Source organism: Xyrauchen texanus, chromosome 17, assembly GCF_025860055.1.
Source record: "Xyrauchen texanus isolate HMW12.3.18 chromosome 17, RBS_HiC_50CHRs, whole genome shotgun sequence".
NCBI lineage: Eukaryota > Metazoa > Chordata > Actinopteri > Cypriniformes > Catostomidae > Xyrauchen > Xyrauchen texanus.
In genome coordinates, this window is record NC_068292.1 from 40,905,144 (window position 1) to 40,923,090 (window position 17,947).

Genomic DNA, 17,947 nt, shown 5'->3' on the forward strand with positions numbered 1-17,947 from the left:
ATTTCACTATTAAATGATCATATTGCACTTTCATTTTTTATTTTATTTTTTAAAGATGACGTTGAATTAATGCAGACTGATGGCTTCAACAGCAGCATATACCATTGATTAACAATGTTATTTGTTATTGTTATTGTTAAAACTGTATTCCCCTATGGAACCCAATCATTGTACACTATTCATGTAAACTATAGGTGTAATTAATAAAAAACAGCCTATAAAAAATGTACACTGTGCATTCAGTATTACCATCGGATACCATTTATTTAATTTCACATTAGAGTAACCCAGAGAGTGAACATAACCCTGTTTTAGATATAAACACTCAAAACAATCAATTAGATTTAGCGTAGGAACATTTGAAATCATTTCAACACGTGTAAATGATATGCCGAAATGGATAGGACAGCAGCAGTGGTTTAAATGAGATACTCTGTGAGCTCAGTACAAACGTGTGATATGGATCAGTTTGATGGTAGATTGCAAAAAGATCTGAATTGCTTGTTTGTCCCTTTTGCTTTCTCTGAGCTACAATAATCTCAGATCACCATATTCAAATTTACTTTGCGCAAACCGAACGTGTTCAGCATACGAGCACGTCCACCTTTTCACTCCGTGGCTGAATTGAACAATGAAAAGATTTTAAATTGAGCAGGAAGATCAATTCTTGTCCCTGAACTTTCTATCAACTCTAATGCTAAAAAATGCTAATGTTGGAAAGACTATGTCCACGATTTCACACCTTATACTTTTCAAACTATGCATGCGTGCTTCTGTCAGTCTTATCAATATTCAGTACGGGAAAATGGTCAGCCGCAGTTTCCATCTGGGAATATTATATTAGGCTAACACAAGAACTTGCCTTGTGGATAATTGTATGAGAATTCATAACGCTAGCCCTTATATTAATTTATATTATGGCTCTGTAAACACAAGCCAAACTCTAAGGGCTCTCTTTCTACTTAGACCCCTATGGGTTCTCAGAACAGCATGTCCTCTAAAAATGCATCACTCTGGCCTTAAAGGAATAGCACACAAAAATGCTAATTATTTATTCACATGTCATACCAAACCTGTATGATGCTATTTATTCAGTGTAACACAAAATTAGATTTTTTATTTTAAATCTTCACTTAACAGCAGCAGTGCAAAGTAACCATGTTCTGAAAAGGACAAAACATAGCATGAAAGTATCATTAAGTTAGTGCAAACAACTCATGCGGTATATTCCAAGTCTTCTGAAACCATACGGTAGCTTTCTGTGAGGAAGAGGCTAAAGTTTAAGTAGTTTACTAAAAACATCCCCTCCACTATAATTATTCATATTTAATACTTGAACTGGTATGAAAACAAATGGCATTTTTGTGTCAATGTCTTCACACCTGGTCCAACACATTGAAGCAACATGTTTTAATCTAAACAAGAAAGTGACTAAGATTTCAGATATTCGATGGAAGCGATTTTCATTGAGCACGTTTACATGCACAGCAATAACCTAATAACTACTGTACCAAAAATCTGCTTACTAAATGATATGACAACACGAGAAAATCGTGATTGCATGGGATTTGAATGCATTTAATTAGGCTATTCTCTGCTTTTAACGTTAAAATGTAAACAGTCATGCGCACACATTGGATAAGCTGGAAAGAACGGCGGTAAATGGAAGCGCAGCGTAGTTCTAGCGGGAAGACAAGCAGCTGTACATTATCACTTCATTAGCGGGGTAATTTCTAGCGAATCGCATGTAAGCCATTGCTTTATAAGTCTGCTCACAATCTATCACATTGCTGTTTCAGTGTGCTAACACGGCAACCTCCACCACACCACCATCACCAGTTGAGCCCTGTCCCGCACGGGGGTAGGCTCCTCGTCCCTGCCTCCTATCTCCGGCAGGACATGACGGTTCCGAGTACAACTCCCTCGGACCGCCAGACGGGGCCTACGCCAAAGAGAGAGACATTACTTCCTGTTTTATATTCATCAAATAAATGGCATCTTAAACTTCACTCAAGCCTGCGTGTCTTCCCGAAAGAAAGGTGTGTACATGCAACATAAAATCGAGTAATGGGCAAAAATCTAAATGTTTTAACAAAATTTTTTAATATGATCTTCATTAAAAATGAAAACGTTTACATGATCACACACATTGTCAGCTTATTAAAGGAATATTCCAGGTTGAATACAAGATAAGCTCAGTCACCAGAATTTGTGGAATGCTGTTGATTACCACAAAAAAATCATTTAGACTCCTCCTTTCTCTTTAAAAAAACAAAAAACAAAACAAAAATCTGGGTTACAGTGGGGCACTTCCAATAGAAGTGAATGGGGCCAATCCTTAAATGTTAAAATACTCACTGTTTCAAAAGTATTGCCACAAGACGCAAACAATATCAGTGCTAAAAAATACCACTGGCTTCCTGGAAGTTTTTGTTTACGAGCTTGTATTTTGTTGTCAAGTAGGTTTCTACTACTCTTTTACATCAAAAGGTGGATAAACAAATTCCATTAGACAGCAGCCCAGTTTAACCCCTAGCATCCGCTGCTGGCCGTGCAGTGCGGCGGAAAAATCCAGCTGGGAATCTGTGACTAATGCAAAACTCAGCCTAGAGCGAGCTCTCATATCAGCCAGCAGTTCACTCCTAAAGTATGACGCGAAGACTGCGGGCAACACTGATAAGTCACAAACTTTCAATAATCCACTGAGACGCAGCTCAAGCTGTTGCCAATTGATTACTTTTACCAATGTACCAATCAGCATCTGTATCTAACTGCTGCAAAGACTTTTCATAGAAACAGGCTTGTAGGCACCAAGGGCAATCTTCTCTTGCCCTAGAATAACCTTTGATTTTCTCCTCTGATTAGTGAATCATTATTAGATCTTCTACTGATAAAAGATCAAGGCTATGGGACTCATTCCTGAAACACAAGCAGAACAAATGTATCTGTAAATTGTTTGTGTAACCATTCTCACGTAAACTGTCCCATTGACAATTTACAAGCAGTTCAGACATTTTTTTTTTAATTACATTGACGCAATAAGTTTGGGCCTTATTTATGAAACATAAACAGGATAAAGTTCTGTGTGAATGATTCATAAATCTCTTCATAGACAAATTTGTCCCATTGAATTGAATGCAATAATGTTTACGTAAGAATGTTTTTACATTCGCTCGTACTAGTGAATAATGCCCAATGATTTTAACAATTGATTTTCATATGAACCATAGAATCTGCATAATGTGCAGTATGTACTGTATTCTACCAATTATAAAAAAAATGAACTGCATCTTGTTTTTTGCATTCAAAACGATGTACAAAAGAATCGTTAACGTTTTACACACAAATTTGTTTGAAGTTCGGAATGGAATATAAGCATAGCGTATTATGTACTATATGCTAAATCTATTAATTTATTTAAATGTTATGTGAAACTGTATACAGAGTGCAATGATAATAGTTTTTTTGCATTGGCAATAAATTACGTAAAAATGGTTTTACAAGTGGTTTCAGCATATATTTGCATTTCTGTGTATATAGTTCGTACAGTCATTCTTATGTCATTTATGTGACAATTTACATGAGTTTGGGCCTTATTCATGAAATATGAGCAGAACAAACTTCTGTGAATGATTCACAAATCCTGTCATAGACAAATTGACCCATAAAATTAAATGCAACCATTAACGTAAGAATTGTTTACGTACGATTTACGCAGAAATTAGTTTAGCTTGTGTTTAGTAAATAGTGCCCAATGATTTTAACAACAGATTAGTGAACAAAATAGTGAACTGCATCAGGTTTGTTTTTCCTTTGCATTCACAACAATTTATGTAAGAACGATTAACATTTTACGTATGAATTAGATGTGATCGTGTTTAATGAATAACACCATATGTCCGTGCAGTATACTACCTATATATATTTTTTTAATTGTAAACTGCATAGTTTGTTTTTCACATTCACAAGAATTAAATTAAAATTAAAATTGTCAATTGATAAACTTAAGCGAATTAATTGCACGGCATGCCGATTAATACATTGAATGAATCACAATTAATCACATATATCATTATTTTTGGAGAAATACCTGTAAATAAATTTAAGTAATTGAAATAATGCATAATAATTCCAATATTTATAAATATAGTATGTAGGGTCTGTAATACAAATATAATACAGATTGAAATTCAGTTTGAAATAAATGGCATTTTTGTGGCAGATGAATAAAAAACTGATTCGACAATCAAGTGGATTAAGAACTCAATATACTGTTTGTTTTGTTCTCATATCATTGAGCAATCATACAGTTGACAGCAAAAGTATACAGTATGCAGTGATACCGCATGTTTTCCGCATTTGCGAAAAATTGCGCATGGTTTTATGTAATTATATGTGCTCATGTTTAATGAACTAGATCCTATGTTTGGAACTGAATACAAGCACAATACTTAAAGGTGTTGTAAGTGATTTTTCATGGAAAAGAATGCAAAAAACTTTCCTACTGCCTTAAAGATATTAATGAAATAAGTGCCTTGAGATATCTCACTGCTCTCTGTGAAGGCTGTAAACAGCAAACAAAAATGTGTCTGCGGACCACGGACATTGACGCTTCACATATCAATCATTATGCTCATTCTCATTTGAAGCGGATCATTGGCTATGATGTTTGTCAGTTAAGGGTGCTATTGTGTCACTGTTGAATTTGACAGCTACAGGAACAAACAATACTGCTCTTTTGCTCGGTTTTGGTCTCAAAATGATCTTTGGAGGGTGGGGTTTGGCGTGAGGGGGCATATCTAATTCAACGGCTCAGTCACATAAAAGCTTCAGAATGCAAAAATCGCTTACAGCACCTCAAACCCAGGTTTTCCATGCATACTGAAAATATGCATACTGTGTGAAGTACACATACTTAATCTGCTAAAATAGAGCAAGCACTACAGTAGTATTCCATTCGGAACATTGATCAGTTTGTGCTGCAGTTTAAAATCTTATTTTAAATCACAATGTTTTACACATTTTTAACGGAAGACACAGAGCTTCTCTTTCACCTGAGAATGAGATGTTGAACCCTTGGAAGGAAATGGAGAAGTCAGAGATGAATCGGAGCTGTGCCTTGAAGTTTCCGTACAGCCCAGCATTGATTGGCAGGGGTCGTTGTGAACCGGTGAGGCGGGCGAGGGGCCGCAAAAAGCTGCCGTTTTCTGTGAGGAGCAGGTAGTCATGGTGATCCTCGAGGTGAAACGCATTAAACGTGAACTGCACTCCTGAACAGAAGATAGAATCAGATACCTCACATGTCAGAGAGTAGTAAGAGCTAAACTACTAACAAAGAATTTAAAGACCCAATGACATGTCTTGACGAAAGCAGTTTTCTTTCCTGTGTAGTGAGAGTTTGTATTGAATAACTTGTCTCTTTTTTTATATTTTTATAGTCAATAGTCTTTAGTTTACATCATAGCCTTTACAAGAACCATGATTTGCTACGTGCTATTGCAGATAGTATAAGGGGGATGATCAATATAATCCTAGAGAACGCTTGAATGGACAACAAATAAGATATACTCCTGAGTGCAACATGTGTCATCCATATTTTTGGTCCATTATCCAGTTAAGATAAAACCAAGGTTTTAATGATTTTAAATAAATAAATAAATGAAAAAAATATATTTTTCACATTATTAATGTCCTGACTATACATTGTGATCAGTTAAATGCCACTTTGGTGAATAAAAGTACAAATTTCTTTCCGTAAGAGCAAGATTTGTCCATTATTCCAAATTTTGGCCACTAGTGTGTGTGTATATATATATATATACCAGGTTCCAAAAGTTTGGGATAATGTACAGATTTTGCTCTTACGGAAAGAAATTGGTACTTTTATTCACCAAAGTGGCATTTAACTGATCACAAGATATAGTCTGGATATCAATAACGTGAAAAATTACTATTAAAATTACAAACATTGTCCACATGAAACAATGACAGCTTTTCAGATCCTTGGCATTCTAGCTGTCAGTTTGTCCAGATACTTTGGTGACATTTCACCCCATACTTCCTGTATCACTTGCCATAGATGTGACTGTCTTGCCGTGCACTTCTCACACACCTTACAGTCTAACTGATCCCACAAAAGCTCAATGGGGTTAAGATACGTAACACTCTTTTCCAATTATCTGTTGTCCAATGTCTGTTTCTTTGCCCACTTTATCCTTTTCCTTTTGTTTCAAAAGTGTCTTTTTCTTTGCAATTCTTCCCATAAGTCTTGCACCACTTGAGACTTCTCTTTACTGTTGTACATGAAACTGGTGTTGAGCGGGTAGAATTCAATGAAGCTGTCAGCGGAGGACATGTGAGGCATCTATTTCTCAAACTAGAGACTCTGATGTACTTATCCTCTTGTTTAGTTGTACATCTGACCTTCCACATCTCTTTCTGTCCTTGTTAGAGACTGTTGTCCTTTGTCTTTGAAGACTGTAGTGTACACCTTTGTAAGTCTTACTAGCATACTAGCATTGTATAGACTTCATTCCTCAAAACAATGATTGACTGATGAGTTTCTAGAGAAAGCAGTTTCTTTTTTTGTTGTTGACATTTTGGACCTAATATTGACCTTAAGACATGTTAGTCTATTGCATACTGTTGCAACTCAAAAACAAACACAAAAACAATGTTTAGCTTCATTTAAAGAACCAAATAGCCTTAAACTGTGCTTGATATAATGGCAAGTGATTTTCTAGTACCAAATTAGCAATTTAGCATGATTACTCAAGGATAAGATGTTGGAGTGATGGCTGCTGGAAATGGGGCCTGTCAAGATTTGATCAAAAATGACTTTTTTTCAAATAGTGATGGTGCTGTGTTTTACATTAGTAATGTCCTGACTATCTCTTTGGTGAACTAAAGTACTAATTTCCTTCCGAAACAGCAAAATCTGTACATTAACCAAACTTTTTTATGCATATATTATAGATTTCTGAGGTGATTTTACATTTCTACACCAAGTACCAATTAATAAAATGGAATTAAGTTAAACTATTATAAAATAATAGATATAAACTTTTACATTAGGCAGACACTTTTATATGCAATATATAATCAATTAAATATTTGATAAAATGCTTTTATTAACTTCAGAAATTTCCAGGACTTTTTCATGTCTGGAAATCACAATTTTTACATTTCTTTTGCACAGTTTCAAGAAACCCCTTAAATTAAGAAAACCATGTTAAAAACAACCTTTATTTAAAACCCATTCTTTTATATAAAGGCATAGTTCACCCCAAAATAAAAATTCTCCCTTATTTACTCTAAATCTCCACTTTAACTTTCACTTTTACATTTGAAAGTTACATGTGGTGCCTGTTTAGTTTCAATTTCACATCTGAAAGTGAAAGTTAAAGTGGAGATTTAGAGTACAAAAGGACTTAAATATTGCTCTGTTTCTTACCCACACCTATTATTTTGCTTCTGAATATATGGATTTAAAAACTGGAGTCATAAAAATTACTTTTATTTTTCTTTTATATTCTTCTAAAATCTTAAATTGTGTTCTGCAGAACAAAGAAAGTCATACACATCTGGGATGGCATGAAGGTGAGTAAATGATTAAATAATTTTCATTTTTGGATGAACTATCCCTTTAAAAATGTATATGCATTGCCACTAAGGGTTTTCCAAGCTTTAGAAGATTCATGCAACCGGCTTCTCATATTACAACATTTTCCATGGCTGTGGCAACCATAAAAAACAAACATGGACTAAAATTCACAAAACTCCAAATGAATGGGGTCTTTAAGGAAATGAGACACTAAGATGATATACATTTTAAGTCAAAACTGTAAGTGGATATACTGGTTAAATGCACACTCGCAATGTATTCATAGACACCTGTAATTAAGATTGATCGTTTCAAAATCTGTAGTGTGTCATCTTCTATAGACAGCACATTAAGATTTATGTGGAAGGTCTCTTGAGTATCTTACCTTTGCCATGGCTGACCTCCACAGTCCATGTGCAGTTTAATGAGTTGGGATAGAGCTCTGGAAAGCCGGGAGAGAGAATAACGCCCTCAGGGCCGTGCACGTCACCTCCACACAGAGCTGCGAGAAGACAAACACAGAATCTTAAAAAGATCGGGAACTTTACAGGAACTAAAGAAGAGCAAAGAAGCAACTGTTCCTGTATCATTTTCAGTGCTTGGAATTCTAATCCTTGAACCTGAATTCTGTCATGAATGTTAATGAGGTAAGATGAGAAAATAAACTTATTTCAGGATATATTATTTCAAAGCAACTATTTATACTGAGTTGTGGTTGCTACGCAGTTGCTAAGGTGGTCTCAAAGGGGCTTAGGAAACCTTATCAGAGTGTTTTCACACAAACTGATAACTGAAATAGGCTTGTTGCATTATCTCGGTACCTCTTAAGCTATTGATTAGAGAATATAGAGATCTTAAGTAATGATCAAAGAAAAAAGAAAGAGGAAAAAAAAGCATTTTAGTCTCACACCAAAGATCTACTGAGAAATACTAATCACAATCACAGATAATGCTATGAAACTGAATTTCATTTTTTGAAAAAGGCATTGGAAATGTGTATATAATGCCTTAAATTGCTGTTTATGTACTATAAGCATAGTATGCCAATTTTGATTCATCCATAGCTGTTAGTACTGCTGGAGATGCCCCAAACTAAGACTGAACCTCAGAATTCAAGGAATGCACAGAGAGTTCCTCCGTGACTTCATCTTTAATGATAATGAATGTCAGCGCTGCAACCAGCGAGATGATAAAAGAGTCTAGCGCCGCGGGCTCAACATCTGCCTAAGTGTGTCGAAGACTCTTTCTCTTTCCCCTCAGGCACTGTGACAGACCCAAAATATTTCCTCTATATTCTATTCATACAGAATGACAATGTCATTAAAACTTAATAAGCTAAATGAACTAGTCCCATAATCATAGTTTTTATAGAAATAAGAAAATGCTGCTATTAGGTTAGTGATCATGAAATAAAACTGATCATATTTAATTTCTTAATACATGTTCCTAGTTTTATTGTGCATGATTCATTGGTGTATTTTATTCCAAATAATAAATAGTTTGTCTTTATAAACCTTCATCTAAAAGTAATAATTTATCAGCTCTCAAAGTGACACAGTTGCACATAAAAAGACAAAACTGTAAGAATTTAGTCACATCATCGGACTGGAATTTAATAATAGGATGTTCTGTAACACTTTAGAAAACGATTACTTTACTAATGCCTTGAAATACACATTAGCTCTGCTCTAAAACCTAGCAAGATGCTTACGCAGGCAGCAGAGAGTTTAAAAACAAAACGCATAATGATATGATGGCACCATTTAAAAATAACAACAATGGAACATGTCCAAAAAATATGGTATTATCATGGTACCATGTCAAAGAAATGTAATACTTTGGTAAATATCGAAAAACATGTTATTGCTATGGAACATGTCCAAAAATATGGTTTAACCATAGTAAATGTCCAGAATAGTATTATGATGGTACGAAGTCCAAAACAACCATGGTATGTAATAATACCATATAACATGTCCAAAAAACATGGTATTACCATTTTATATGTCCAAAAATGTGGTATTATCATGGTACATGCACAGAAAACATAGCACAATCATTGTACTTACCCAAAAACATGGTATTACCATGGAATATACCCTAAAACTTGGCAATATCATGGAACATGTCCAAAAAACATGGTATTACCATGGAACGTACCCTATAACATGGCAATACCATGGAACATGTCCAAAAACATGGTATTACCATGGAAAGTACCCTAAAACATGGCAATACCATGGAACATGTCCAAAAAACATGGCAATACCATGGAACATGTCCAAAAACATGGAAATATCATGGAACATGTCCGAAAAACATGGTATTACCATGGAATGTACCCTAAAACATGGCAATACCATGGAACATGTTGAAAAAACATGGTATTACCATGGAACATGTCCAAAAACATGACAATACCATGGAACATGTCCAAAAAACATGGCAATACCATGGAACATGTCCAAAAACATGGTATTACCATGGAATATGTTCAAAAAACATGGCAATACCATGAAACATGTCCAAAAACATGGCAATATCATGGAACATGTCCAAAAAAAATGGTATTACCATGGAACATGTCCAAAAACATGGCAATACCATGGAACATGTTGAAAAAACATGGTATTACCATGGAACATGTCCAAAAACATGGCAATATCATGGAACATGTCCAAAAAACATGGCAATACCTTGAAACATGTCCAAAAACATGGCAATATCATGGAACATGTCCAAAAAACATGGTATTACCATGGAACGTACCCTAAAACATGGCAATACCATGGAACATGTCCAAAAAACATGGCAATACCATGGAACATGTTGAAAAAACATGGCATTATCATGGAACATGTCCAAAAAACATGGTATTACCATGGAACATGTCCAAAAAACATGGCAATACCATGGAACATGTTGAAAAAACATGGTATTACCATGGAACATGTCCAAAAACATGGCAATATCATGGAACATGTCCAAAAAACATGGCAATACCTTGAAACATGTCCAAAAACATGGCAATATCATGGAACATGTCCAAAAAACATGGTATTACCATGGAACGTACCCTAAAACATGGCAATACCATGGAACATGTCCAAAAAACATGGCAATACCATGGAACATGTTGAAAAAACATGGCATTATCATGGAACATGTCCAAAAAACATGGTATTACCATGGAACATGTCCAAAAAACATGGCAATACCATGGAACATGTTGAAAAAACATGGTATTACCATGGAACATGTCCAAAAACATGGCAATATCATGGAACATGTCCAAAAAACATGGCAATACCTTGAAACATGTCCAAAAACATGGCAATATCATGGAACATGTCCAAAAAACATGGTATTACCATGGAACATGTCCAAAAAACATGGCAATACCATGGAACATGTCCAAAAAACATGGTATTACCATGGAACGTACCCTAAAACATGGCAATACCATGAAACATGTCCAAAAAACATGGCAATACCATGGAACATGTCCAAAAAACATGATATTACCATGGAACATGTCCAACAAACATGGCAATATCATGGAACATGTCCAAAAAACATGGCAATACAATGGAACATGTTGAAAAAACATGGTATTACCATGGAACATGTCCAAAATCATGGCAATACCATGGAACATGTCCAAAAACATGGCAGTACCATGGAACATGTCCAAAAACATGGCAATACCATGGAACATGTCCAAAAAACATGGTATTACCATGGAACATGTCCAAAAAACATGGCAATACCATGGAACATGTCCAAAAAACATGGTATTACCATGGAACGTACCCTAAAACATGGCAATACCATGGAACATGTCCAAAAACATGGTATTACCATGGAACATGTCCAAAAAACATGATATTACCATGGAACATGTCCAAAAAACATGGCAATATCATGGAACATGTCCAAAAAACATGGCAATACCAAGTAACATGTCCAAAAAACATGGTATTACCATTGTACATTTTCAAAAATGTGGTATTATCATAGTACATTTAAAAAAAAAAGTTGGTAAAATCATGGAATATGTTTTTACATGATAACACCATAGTACATGTTTAAAAATGTTTGTATTGCCATAGTACATGTCCTGAAACATGATATTTTCATGGTACATCCCCTTTAACATGTCCAAAATAACTACAGTATTATGATGGCCCCATGTCAATAAACATGGTAATACATTTACATTTACATTTATGCATTTGGCAGACACTTTTATCCAAAGCGACTTACAGTGCACTTATTACAGAAACAATCCCCCCAGGGCATCCTGGAATTAAGTGTTTTGCTCAAGGACACAATGGTGGTGCTGTGGGGATCGAACCAGAGACCTTCTGATTAACAGTTATGTGCTTTAGCCCACTACGCCACCACCACTCCATAGTGGTGGTAATACCATGGTACATATAAAAAAGCATGGTATTACCATGGTGCATGTCCATAAATATGGTAATACCATGCACTGGTAGGACATTGACGTCCAATAAAATCATGGTATTTACATGCTACATGTCATGAAGTAGTAGTAGCCTGATAACGTCCAAAAAATGTGGTATTACTATGAAATTGTGTCCAAATAAACATGGGAACACTATGATGTATGTAAGTGTATGAATGTGTGTAGAATCCTTCGGCATTATATAGCCTGTACAGTTAGATTTAAATTAAAATGTTGCTAAATATCCTTGTAATGGTTTAAAATATAATAAATAAATGAACAACACTAATTGGTCTTTTGGAGAAGTGTAATTGAGATGAAAGCTCACCGTCACATGTAGGCAGTGGATGATTCCACCAGTGGTTCTTCTCACACACCAGCTGTTCCTCATGGCTCAGTCTGTATCCAGGCTCACAGCCAAACAACACGACAGAGCCGATGGCAAGATCCTGCCCGTAACGAATCCCATTCACCGGCACACCAGGGTCCAGACATGAATGAGTGTCCAGAGTTACACCTGAAACCAAACGCACAAAGCAATTACAGAATGTGAGAGCAATGTTTTTGATTAGCATTGATTTTGTTCTTTGTATTTTATTGTATTTCTTAAGTTTATTTCAGTGCTTGTTTATTTCAGCTGCAGTTCTGTTATTTTACTGATTTTGCAACATTTCTATTTGAAAGCAGCTATTTTGCAAATGCTTTGTTAATAAGAAATTGTATTATATAATACAACTATAAGATTTTATACATTTTAAATTTATACAAATCATATTTCATTTAATTATATTGCATACTTTCATATTACATTGTTATTGTACTTGTACTATATGAAACTTGTTTATTCCAATTGCAATAATCTTTTACGGATATATTTAATTGCTCTTTGTAGGCAAATGACAAATGCACAGTTTGTGTAATGCCAATAAAGCACTCTAAATAAAAAAATAATAAAAAAAAAACTGGAAAGAAAAAAAGAGAGAGAGAGAGAGAGAGAGAGATAGAGTGAGAGAGAGAGAGAGAGAGAGAGAGGAACATTATAAAGAGAAATCCTCAAGCTGTTTGCTTGTGTGTAGAGACAGATACGATTCAGTTTCAAATATAATTTCTCAGGCAAAAGACCCACAGTTAATAAAAACGGCCAGCTCACTTTCATAAAAGAGCTTAAAGCCGCTGTTAGAGCGACTGTTATCAGTGGTGAAGAGAAGATACAGGAAGTTGCCGCTGCTGAACAGGAACTGAGGGACCTGGGTGCCGTTTAGAGAGGCGATGAGGGGCGAGAGGAGATTAGGCCCATCGTGAACCTCGAGAAAGTCATAATTGAGTTCTGTCTGAAACCTAATGGGAAAAAGAGATCATAGAGAAGAGATAATTAAAATTACAACAAGAAACACAAACACACACAGCTCATTACACATGACCGCCCAACTGTTTCCACAATGAGTGCTTCTCTTAATGAGAAGTCACACATATGGCCAGTGTTCACACTACTGTGTATTGTTGGGATCAAACTGATTCTTAAAGGGATAGTTCCCCAAAAAATGAAAATGCTCTCATCATTTACTCACCCTCATGCCATTCTGGATGTGTATGACATTCTTTCTCCAGCAGATTTTTAGAATATCTCACTGGAGTGGTGGTGATGGTGTAGTGGTCTAAGCACATAACTGGTAATCTGGTAATCAGAAGGACACTGGTTCAAACCCCACAGTCACCACCATTGTGTCCTTGAGCAAGGCACTTAACTCCAGGTTGCTCCAGGGGGATTGTCACTGTAATAAGGGCTCTGTAAGTTGCTTTGGATAAAAGCGTCTGCCAAATGCGTAAATGTAAATGTAATACAGAAGACTCCAGTGTGCACATCCATATCTTCAGAAGGGATACAACAGGTGTGGGTCAGAAATAGATAAATATTTAAGTCCATTTTTAACTCTAAATCTCCACTTTAACTTTCACTTGCAGATGTTAAAGTGAAACCAAACAAGCAACACATGTGACTTTCAGATGTAAAAGTGAAAATGGAGATTTATAGTAAAAAAGGATTTACATTTTGATGTGTTTCTTGATCTTCGGAGCTACAAAGGTCTGATCAGCATTCATTTGTATTGTATGGACCAACAGTGTTGAGATAGTCTTCTAATCATCTTTGTTTGTGCTCTGCTGAAGAAAGTAAGCCATACACATCTGGGATGGCATGAGGGTGAGTAAATGATGAAAGAATTTTCTTTTTTTGGGGAACTATCCCTTTGATGTGGAGAATAAACAGATTTACTTCAGTGAGCTGGAATTTAAAGGGATAAAGTAGTTAATTAATTTTAATGTTAAAAATGTAATGTTCAGTTCTTCCGTAGAACACAAAAGGAGATATTTTGAGTAATCATCAATCTTTTATTTTTCTTTTATTTCTTTTTTCAATACAACAAAGCATACATTGAGCAGGGGCTGTCAGGCTCCAAAAAGGATCAAATAACACTATAGAAGTGCTCCATATGACTCAAGCGCTATATTTCAAATATTATACAGCTGTATGATAGTTTTGTGTGAAAAAAAGTCTAAGAATCATCCCCTCTATCATGGCTCTCAAATCTGATTGTGTTTGCACATGTTCAAACTTAACTTTTTGCTTTCAGTCCACAGCTATGCAAGAACTAGAAAGTTTTACAAATTAGGTGCTTGAGATTTGGTGAGATTTGAGTAGGCCTATTTAATATAAAAATAATGTTAATAAATGAAATAAAAATGTAATTATAAGCATCTATTTTCCAAATGGTTGGACAACACAAATAAAAAAATATTTTGTACAATTATAAAATGTTACACAAATTATTTAATTATTTAACTTTTTGTTAAATTCATAGATTTCTACTATTTAATTTTTTTATGTTTAATTAATTACAAAAATAATACATTTATCTGAGCTATTTTATTTAGTTTTTTAAGGTTACAGATTTATTCTGGTTGACATTGTTATTTTACTGGACTTTTTAACTCTTTAGGTTTATAATTATAAGCATATATTTTGAATATGGCTTAACAATAAAAATTATTTCATACAATTATAAATGTTAAAGATTAAAAAAATTATTTTACATTTTTGAATAAATAAAATTAATGAATTAAAAATTAAATACATTTCCTTGCACTATTTTATTAATTTTTTTATTCAGGTTTGATGCCAATGATGATGCATGCGAAAACAAAAAACGTTTGATGTCAAACTTGGCACAATATATTTTAATGTATGCAGGTGTGATTTAAGAGCTAAAAGGTAGCGAAAGATTTCTTTCGGAAGGAAGAAAGAAAGAAAGAAAGAATAGTCATATAGGTTTAAAACAACACAAGAGTGAGTAATTGACGACAGAATTTTTATTTTTGGCTAAACTACTCCTTAAAGATGCAACGTAAAAATGGAACTTTCAACCACACTGTCAAGAGGCAAAAAATCTTCGCTTGTCCAGTGAAGCACTCTGCTTTGTGTTTTATCTGGAAGCATTAGCTCCTCGGAGTCTTATATATCACACTCAAGATCTGATGCTATTTCAATGCCCGACTCAAGGGAAGCATTGCTATGCTAATGAAATAAAGTCAACCATTTGTAACTTGATATGGATTAATTCCATTCCCCTTTTATGGGCGTCCTTGATGGGCACCACGCAGAGCAATAGATTTATACAGAAAAGCAGCACTCATATGGATCAAGCCCCGTCGACATAACACTATGTAATCATTTATAAAGACACTAATGGTGACCGTCTCGCATGTGCTCTCTGTCTATGCGCTATGAAAAACATAAATCTGAAACAATACCATCCTTCATACGTTTCTACACATGAACTTTCAGCTGTGATCAGCTGAGGATTATGATTCAATTATATTTGACATTAGACTTTATTAACTCAGCTTTTACAGAATATTGCAACAGACCGCCTTTATCAAAACCTACATGGCCTTTGCACTCAAGGGACTTGATGTTTTATCCTTGGAAATATATACGTAGAGGTAGAAATATGAATATGTTGCTAGATTGCCATATTTCTAACTCTGATATGTACTCAAATGATGTGTTGGTGAATCTCAAGAAACCTGTCAAGAAAATATCCCTGTGAAATTTCACTCCAAAATCAAAGGAAAAAAAAAAAAAACTAAGAAACTGTATTTAACATATAGAAAATAATAGGCTTTGTTTTCCTTATGCAAAATACAATTAGGTGTTTCTGTTGATTCTGGGGTGAAATGTGACCAGGACAAGTTCTTGACCGGCTTTGTGAGATTCAGCCTTGTCTTCTTGGAGTTCTCTTGTCCCCAGACATGAATCCAAACAAAGCCTTGGTGTGCTCTATTCTCGGAGCTATCCAACAAACCTGTCAAAGCTTATCTTGATGGAGCGTCCCACCTCAGCCTCAATGACCCACTCACAGCTCAGGGAGTCTTTGTAGTAGCCGGGCCACCCCGGGGACAAGATGACCCCCACCGGAGCGGTGAAATGACCTCCACATGGAGCTGCAGGAAACAGACACTGGGTTTTATATTTTACGGCATCAAACACTTAAAGTTCTCAGATGGAATGATATGGAATGTTATAGGGTTCTCCTATGGCATCATAAGGAAATTAAAGGTTCTCCTGTGGCATCATATGGAACTTAAAGGTTCTCCTGTGGCATCATATGGAACTTAAAAAGATTCACCTTTGGCACCATATGCAACTTTAAAGGGTTCTCCTATGGCAGCATAAGGAATTTAAAAATGTTTTTCCTATGACATAATATGGAAACTAAAAAGGTTCTCTAATGGCATCAAATGGAACTTAATATTATTATCCTACAGCATCAAATGGAACTTAAAAATGGTTCTCCTATGGTATCGTATGCAACTTAAACAGGTTATCCTATGGCATCACATGGAACTTAAAAGGGTTCGCCTATGACATCATAAATAACTTAAGCAGGTTATCCTATGGCATTATATGGAACTTAAAATCATTCTCCTATGGCATCATATGCAATTTTAAAGGGTTCTCCTATGGCATCATATTTAACTTAACAGGGGTTCTCCTATAGCATCCTATGGAACCTAAAAAGGTTCTGTTATGGCATCATATAGAACCTAAAATAGTTTTCCTGTGACATCATAAGGAACTTAATTAAGCAGGATCTCCTATGGCATCATAAGGAACTTAAAAGGGTTCTACTGTGACATCATATGGAACTTAAACAGGTTCTGCTATGGCATCAAATGGAACTTAACAGGTTTTCCTATGGCATCATATGGAACATAAATGGGTTCTCCTATGGCATTGTATAGGATGTAAGGGTTCTCCTATGACATCATATGGAATTAAAAAGGGTTTTCCTATGGCATCATGTATAATTAAATGTGTTCTCCTATGGCATCTTATGGCACTTAAAAGATTCTTCAACAGCATCAAATGGAATTTGAAAAGGATTTTCCTATAGCATCACATGGAACTTAACAGGTCTTCCTATGGCATCATATATAACTTAAAAAGGTTATCCTATGGCACAATTTGCAACTTTAAAATGTTCTGCTATGGCATAATATGGAACTTTAAAGGGTTCTCCTATGGCATCATATGGAACTTAAAAGGGTCCTCCTATGGCATCACATTGAACATAAAGGGAAAATTGAAACTGAAACCAAAAATTCTCTCATCATTTACTCACCCTCATGACATCCCAGATGTGCATCCCTTCTTTCTTCTGCAGAATGCAAACAAAGATTTTTAAAAGCATATCTTAGCTCTGTGGGTCTATACAATTTATGTGAACGGTGACCAAAACTTTGAAGCTCCAAAAAGCACATAAAATGAGCATAAATGTAATCCTAATGACTCTAGTTTTCTTCTCAAGCGAGCT

At 35.2% G+C, this 17,947-nt stretch overlaps 1 protein-coding gene across 1 annotated transcript in view; it reads right to left on the reverse strand.

Annotated features, from left to right (window-relative positions):
- LOC127657696 (CUB and sushi domain-containing protein 3-like) overlaps positions 1-17,947 on the reverse strand; it is a 390,710-nt gene that overhangs the window by 209,463 nt on the left and 163,300 nt on the right. Inside the window, 5 exon segments of the mRNA XM_052146537.1 lie at positions 5,055-5,270; positions 7,989-8,105; positions 12,403-12,591; positions 13,225-13,412; positions 16,436-16,574. Of these exon segments, the coding sequence (XP_052002497.1) occupies positions 5,055-5,270; positions 7,989-8,105; positions 12,403-12,591; positions 13,225-13,412; positions 16,436-16,574 (849 nt within the window).